A 7,913-nucleotide genomic window follows, 5' to 3' on the forward strand; every position below is an offset into this window, starting at 1 on the left:
ATTATTTTGTTTGCGTGACGTCAAAACTTAGAATTGAGCAAACACGTTCAATTTTTTTTCTTTATGTGGAAATATTTCCTTTAACGAAACATTGAGTTTACACTTGAAGCATTTTCCCGCGTTTTGTTTTCAATTTTTTTTTTCATACAAAAGTTGTAGAGACTCTTTTAAACGGTCACAAGTAGTCCTAACTGATGATTCTCAAACGCTGTCTTCCTCACCCGTCAGAATCTAAGCAAAGTATCGCAACTATTGCGTCCTCCATGATCACGGTCTAGGAAAACCACCGAGTGGGAGAATGAGAAAGAGAGGACCATCATTTAGTTCCATCGCTACAATCGGAAAATGTCGTTCCATTTTCAGTGGTTCGTCCGTCCGCTTTCTGGACGGACTCTGAGTTTTTAGCAAAAAATGGTTGTTATATCGCGACGAAGTGCATTAGAATGTCACAAAAAAAAGACGCCGTGTCACTCAAGCGGAAAGTAGCAGGGTTATCCACTCCACTGCACAGAGTCCCGCTACATCAGTGACGTCACTGTTTCATACGCCCTCTCACTTTGCGTTGCTTGGCTTCATCATGGATGTTCAACTGCTTTTCAAGAATCTAAAAAAGGAAGCAGAATGCCCATTGTGCAAAGAGACTGTCAAAAATCCTAAGACATTACCATGTCTTCACTCATTCTGCCTGGAGTGTCTCGACAGACATGCAAATTTGTCAAGAAGAGAGCTAAAAGCGACAATCAAATGTCCGGTTTGCCAGACATCATTCCAAATTTCCGAAACAGACACCTTCGAGAATCTGCCATCATCGTTTCATCTCAACCGATTGGCGGATGTTCTGGCTCTAGAAGATGGCAGCGTACAGTCTCAAAGATGCAACAATTGTGACGAGAACAACACGGCAACATGTTACTGTTTCGTGTGCCAGAATTTTCTGTGCGCATCTTGTTTTGAAGCTCACCAACGATTTAAGGCCTTAAGGGGTCATCGCAATGTTTTGATCGACAAACTGCAAGCGCAAGATGTGCAAGATTTTATCCACAGACCCGTGATGTGTTCACAGAAATATCATGAAGATCAACCCCTCGAATTTTACTGCGTAGACTGTAAAGTTTTAATTTGCCACAAATGTACTGTAGTGAGTCATAATCGACACTCCATGACAGAGACTCAGAAAGCTGCACAAGAACAAAAGACGCAAATAACCGCCGCTGTGGCCAAAGTGAAAGCGGAAATTGTCAGATATGAGAGTAAAATTAAGAAACAAACTGACCTAAGAAACAAAAGCAAAATCGAAATTTTGAACGAGGAAAAAAAAATGACAGACACTGTGGAAAAATTGATTCGTGATTTGCGAGAACACGAGAGGAAAATGAAGGACAAGTTTCGTGAAATTTATGAAGCGGAACAAAAACATCACGCAACGCGACTGGAAAACTTCGAGCTGGTTGTCACCCAGCTGAAAAGCTGCTTCGAACGCTGTCAGAGTATCTTGGATAGAAACTTCAACGTCGAAATTCTACAAACAAATCACGCTATCCTCGGACGTTGTAATGAACTGTTAAATGTAAGAAAACCCGATCTTTACGGGTCGCCACATGTACATTATTTGGTGGAAAAGAAATTGGATCTTATGGATCGAGTTGTTGTCACGAAGACTGATCCCTCAAAGTGCTTAGCTGAAGGTCAAGACAGCGAGGAAGTAAAAGAAAGGAAGGAGACATATTTCGTCATTGTCACAAAGGATTCAGAAGAATTTCAATGTTATCAACAAGATGATAAAATCGAAGTCGACATATTGACTCCAGAAGGTGATCAAAGAGAAAGAGACATTAAAGACACCAAAGACGGGAAATACACAGTGACATACACACCACAAGTTGCCGGACAACACAGAGTAGAGATCCTTGTGAATGGACAGCCGCTGACTGGTAGTCCTTGGATTGTGCAGGTTCATCAGCAACAATATCAATTTGCCTTTCAGTTTGGCTCAAAAGGGAAGGGACAAGGAGAATTTGGTTGCATTCTCGATATGGATGTGAGTGATAAAACTGGGACGATTGCTGTTGCAGATGTGCGGAATAAGAGAATTCAACTGTTGAGCGCTGAAGGAAAATTTCGAAATGAGATAAAACTTCATGGTAGACCTTGTTCGGTGGCATTTACAGATTCTGGCGACCTGCTGACTTTAGTTCCGGAAAGCGACAGTAAGCTTCGTGTGTTCAGTGAGGAGGGTCACTTCATCAAACACATCAATGATAAACATCTTCATAAGCCAGATCGCCTTTCCATTGATAGTTATGGTCGTATAATCATAACTGACTGGTCGGACAAGAAAATTAAGGTCCTCTCCCCTGATGGGAATGACTTGCTCCAATCCTTCAGTGCCCCAGATTGTGATAAATCCCCAGATTGCGCTATTTATCACCAAAACAAATTCTTTGTTTCTTATTTCCTTGCTAATTGTGTCAAGGTATTTGACAAAACTGGAGTGTATTTACATGACATTGGCTGTAAGGGGTCCAATGATGGCCACTTTGATTATCCACTTGGACTAGTTATTGACAAGTACAACCGACTGATTGTGTGTGATGCAGGTAACCATAGGCTGCAACTCTTCACCCTGAGCGGCAAGTTTTTGAGTAAAATTGATGGACAGAATTTTAAAAATCGCTTTCCCTCTACAGTTGCTATAAACAGTGGTGGCAGTCTCATAGTAGGCGACTACGGCAACAGCCGCATTTCTGTTTTCCATATATTTTTGCCTTATTAGCATAGGACTAACGTTTTGTAATCAGTCAGCCGACAATAAAGTAATGAATATTGAAAGTGCATTGCATAAGCTCTAACAAGCTCTGAGTAATGATGCTTTGAAAATTCGCATTTTTACCAAGAATATTATGGGGTCAGTAGCGCCTTTAACTGGCTAATAACTGGCTCGTTATCAAAGCAAAAAGGCTTAAGATTGGACTGAGGTTTAACTAAAGTTTAACAAGTTCTTTTAGCATTTGAAGTCAATCTTTAAATAGCATGATTGATGCCATATGTGCAAACTCATACCTTAATGAAAGAAAATATAAAGGAAGCCAAGATTTCCTCATACCTTTCCAATGAAAAGAGCTACGTACTAGAATCTGCAAATATCCTGTAGGAAAGCAAGAGAAAAACGGGGAAAAGTTCACTGGAAAAAAAAAAAAGAGTTTCAAATGGATAATTTTGGAGGTATTTTTTTTTTTTTTTTTTTTTCTGTAAATTAAGTGATTGCTTACAATTTGTTCTCAGTGTTTTTAAGGTAGCTATTGTAGGCAGTAATCAACCTCGATCCAAGGGCGCTTCCCCTCCAAGTGAGGCAAAAGTCCTGGTAACAAAGTTGTGCAGTGACGTGTTAAGCTGGTTACACCTTTCTCCAATTAAGGACAAGCACTTTTCTGTGGAGATTAGATTACAAAGAAAAATGGGAATTGACGTCGAAAGTGTTTTCATTTTAACATGGCTTATCAGTCGTGCAAAAGTCTACTTGAATTTCATATATACTCTTTAATCAATTTTGACCGATTACGATCTTCTCTTATCCAACGCTGTACAAGACTTAAGCCTGGTTTTCACTGGGGACGCAAGTGCAAGCATAAGAGGGCTTATTTCATCGTGAAAACGAGGTTGAGACAAGCATAAGCACAAAGATCAAATTTATCCTTTTCCTTGTTCCTGCGTTTATGCTTGTGTTCGCTTGCGTCGTGTGCAAACGAAACACAGCATAAACACAAGAAAATTTGCTTTGTCTGGCCAATCAAAGCTCTCGTTCCTGATTCCTCTTGGTTCTGAGCATTTGAACAAAATGGCGGATTGTGCTTGCGCTTGTACTTGCGTCCCTAGTGAAAGCAGGCTTTACGATTATCGTCCACGGTTTCTGCATAGGCTTTAAAAAACCTCAACTTGCTTTGTTTTTTAGCTTCAATTTGAGGCTTTCACTTTCAGTCTCCAATTAAAAGTGTTCTTAGGGTGGTCTTTATTTTAAATTCAATTTTCATTTTTAATGTACAGCGAACATTTCACCATCAAAAGAATACTCCATTTTCGAGTTATTGTTTGCTTTCGTTTTATGAGGAAAAAGAGACGAAAAGTAGCTCTGAAATAAAAAGCTCCGTTCTCAGTGCCGCTTAGGCCATAAATTTGTCTGAGTTGGCTGGTGATGGTGGGCATTTGGTATTTAGCAGTATGATACGGGAAGTAACTTTTTAACACTGCAGAGACCCTTTCTGTGCTTAATGAATGTTTGTCTTCCATCAGCGAACTTTGAAAGGTAAACTTTTCCATGTATAACTAAATTCTGCTTGCTATAATTGTACTGTTGTGATGAAAAAAAAAAACAAACAAACAAACAAATCCCGCTTTTAAAAAACTATTTGTCTTTCGCTCAACTTGAATTTCTAGGGAGAGAGAAAAAATACTGAAATGGGCAGTTTCCATGGTAATGGCCCGTACTGTAAAATCCCGACAGAAAGCCAGCCAATCAGAGTGTTTCATTTATCCTGAGAATTGCTTGCCATATAATGAAATGCGGTTAATACCTGGGTCTTTTGGGAGCAGCCATCCATTTCTGGAACTTGTGTAATGAGAAACAGTATTGGTGCTATTGCGCACAGTGCAGAGTCAAGTAGCACTGATAAGCTGCCATGGACTTCTCCAGGGTCCTCAAGGGAAAAAAATCACAATTAGTAAATGATAAAACACTGAAAAATCACACGACATTTCGGTATCAATGGCTCAAGGCTCCATCGTCGTCATCGTCATCGTAGCCGAGTGGTTTTTAGGGTGCTGGACTAGAGAGATCCCGAGGTCCCGGGTTAAGGTCCGGCTCTCACCACCAACTGCATGGAGTTGTTGTGAGTTTTCCCCGGCTCAACTCATTTGCTCCGCTTGTAAATAGACAACTGGTTTGTCTCCCACCAGCTGGGATTCTTAACTCGGTCGTGTTCATTTTTATAAAATAATCAGGATAGTACGCGTATTCTCATTGGTGAATAGCCGTGTTTAGATGGGAGTATATAAACACGGCTGTGCCATCACACGAATTTTGATTGGTGATGTCCGGGTGCTGCCAGACGCGCCTCACGGTTTTGATTGGCTGGTAGGAAATCATGTAAGCGTGCATCAAGAAAATCTGATTCAATCAAGAATGAAAAAACCCAGCATTTTCCTTCATTTGTTGAATTATTTTTATTTTATTTCAAAAGCAATAGAGGACTTTTTCTGTGTTTACATAGCCGGGATGGCGCAGTGGTGAGAGCACTCGCCTCCCACCAATGTGGCGCTGGTCCAATTCCCAGACTCTGCGTCATATGTCGTATTCCCGAGTAGATTTATCCCTAACTAGAACGCCTTGCTTGGGAGATTCAGCACGCCCATTGTTGTAGAGGCCAATCAAAACAGAGCTATCTCTATCTATCAGAGTGAACATTTCAACGTCACCTTCACTACAATTGCAAGAATGCACTATTCACATGATTTCAGTCCTGGCCTCGCTCTCAAAAGTCTCCTTTTGTTAGCGGCAGAGCCTCCAAACCAGTAATCGGAAGGTCAGAGCTTCGACTCTTGCAAAGGAGCTTTAAGTTTTTTTTGTGAACACCCGCGAATCACCACCAATAAAAGGTACAATTCTTCCTTCATTTACCGTTCACTACAATAAACTCTTGTGTACATACCTGTAACCTCCAGGGGTCAGATACCAGATCATTGAATCATGCTTACAAAGGAAAGGAAAGGAAAGGAGATTTCTTTAAGTGTCTTGTCTTCTAGCGCTGGAGCACTAATGACTGTAAACTGAAATAAACAAATTAACGCAAATAAAGTCAAATCATGGTTTTTGACGCTTTTTATTTGCGTTTTTGCGGCATGATTGATCTTGATATTCATAGACAGTCCCCACAGGACTGAGGAACTGAGGGTTGCTCCACTAGTCTTGGTTCTCCTACCTGTACCCTGAGGCAAGCTCCAATAGTACCAAGGGACTCCCCCAAGAGTTGTGATGCTAGGTCGATTGGCTCAGCCTTATCATGTTTTGTTTGTCCCGTTTGAGCTGCTGTTGCTGCGGATAATATATCTTAGGGGGTGATAATTCCGAGAGATTTTCTCACTTCATCTGCTTTATCCGTCCAGTACTAAAGAATTAATGAATAATACAGATAATGAGAAACAAATTCAGATTTGCATTTCAAGTATTGAATTTGCTCTTGGACATTTTTACCTGAACAAAAGAAGCAAAATTGTCATTGCAATCAGTTAACTTGAGGCAGAATGATAATATTACTCCCAAACAAGAGACTACTCTTAGTGTCAAATTTGGTTCATTGGTTCATTTCTAAAAAATTCACACCATTTGCAGATAAAGGCGGAATGACTAGAACAGGCCATTTTACAGTTGTTTGGCTGTGAGGCTGCTGGTGAACTTATGTTGACACAGACCTCAGTGCTTTTATTAAGACATCAGTGTAAATCATGCTATTGTAGTTCTTATTTTTGTAGTCTACATTGACATTAGAAAAGCACAAAGGCTTTTATCAAAACAGGGTCACCAGCAGCCTTGCTTCCATTCTTAGGCCAGGTAACTTAGCAACTACTGTACAATGATCTATTTAAGAAAATTCCACAGTATTTTCAATAAATTAAAAATTAAAGAATGAAATGATATATGAAATGAATCATATATTGAACTGTGGATATGAAATCAAGTGAAGCTATAATCCTTGCTGTTATGAATACAAGGATCATAGCTTCAAAAAGTTGATTTGATATCCACAGTTCAATATAATTATGATTCATTTCATATATCATCTCGTTTGTTGATTCATTCAATATGGGAACATTTGAAGCCACAAATGACCAGCTTCCAATATCACAGGGCGTACCTAATCGATGTTTTCGATACTCGATTGAAATCGATCTTAATCGATGCTAATTAATCGATTAATTTCGGAAATCGATAGAAATCGATCACTCGCGTCTTTGTGACTATCGATTTTGATCGATTTCTGTAATTAGCTATCGATTTTATCGATTTGTTCGACAAATATCGAAAAGTAAATAGACGAAGATTCCCTTTCATAAAGTTCGCAGTTTTACTCTAGAATGAGTCACAACTCACACGAACTAATACACAGCAGTCCAAACTGAACTGATAAACATTCCCTTTACACTTTATTTAAGATTGACTATAGGCTTTTTATTACTGAAATTTTGAAACTGAAAAGGATTAAAACATAAACACCGCAACTGTTACGAAACTGTCGTTTCCGGTTTCACAATTAAAGTCATGCTTGTTGTTACGATATCTCGAGTCCTCCTCTCGGTCTGTTTCATAATACAACATTAATATCTTCCAAACTATAAACAAGGCAACCGTAACGCAAAGTAACGCTTCCTACAATAAAACATTCACGAGTCCTATTCTCGTTCTGTTTCAAATTTGAACATTAAAAACCTCCAAACTATAATGTCAAGCAAAGCTATCATCTACATCGCATTTGAAGCTTGGCAAGGCGGATTTACAATGGCAAGGCCAGAAAGCATTTCTGAATTTACTTTGGCAAATAACCAGCATGATAATAACTCAATCCAAAGACGAAAGAACTCAGTAACAAAGCATCTGACCAAACCTAGATACAAACTACAAATCATAACAATAAAACAAACTACTTCTTGATAGAGAAGCTGTTCCAAGTATAAGGTTACAAGCTCAAAAAGAAAGATCAACTGAAATAAAAGATGTAGAAGACGTTCTTTTCTGTCATCATAATAAATCAACGGTAGTTATTGCCGATGTTAAAGATGTTGTTTGAATAAGAAAAGTTGTCGTTTTTCTGGTCAGCGGCTTACAAGCCTAGACAAGCACTCCGCACTGCGTAAGCCACCATGCG

General features: G+C 39.4%; 1 protein-coding gene across 1 annotated transcript; it reads left to right on the top strand.

The window, feature by feature from the left end:
* Positions 1-577: 577 nt before the first annotated feature.
* LOC138023212 (E3 ubiquitin-protein ligase TRIM71-like) lies at positions 578-4,361 on the top strand. Its single transcript, XM_068870238.1, has one exon. It carries the CDS (start codon positions 578-580, stop codon positions 2,771-2,773), a length of 2,196 nt encoding a protein of 731 aa, XP_068726339.1. The 3' UTR covers positions 2,774-4,361.
* The last annotated feature ends 3,552 nt before the right edge of the window (positions 4,362-7,913 follow it).

Source organism: Montipora capricornis, chromosome 11 (genome assembly GCF_036669925.1).
Source record: "Montipora capricornis isolate CH-2021 chromosome 11, ASM3666992v2, whole genome shotgun sequence".
Lineage (NCBI taxonomy): Eukaryota > Metazoa > Cnidaria > Anthozoa > Scleractinia > Acroporidae > Montipora > Montipora capricornis.

Coding starts and splice junctions, on each gene's coding strand:
- LOC138023212 (XM_068870238.1), top strand. CDS start 578: ATGGATGTTCAACTGCTTTTCAAGAATCTAAAAAAGGAAGCAGAATGC.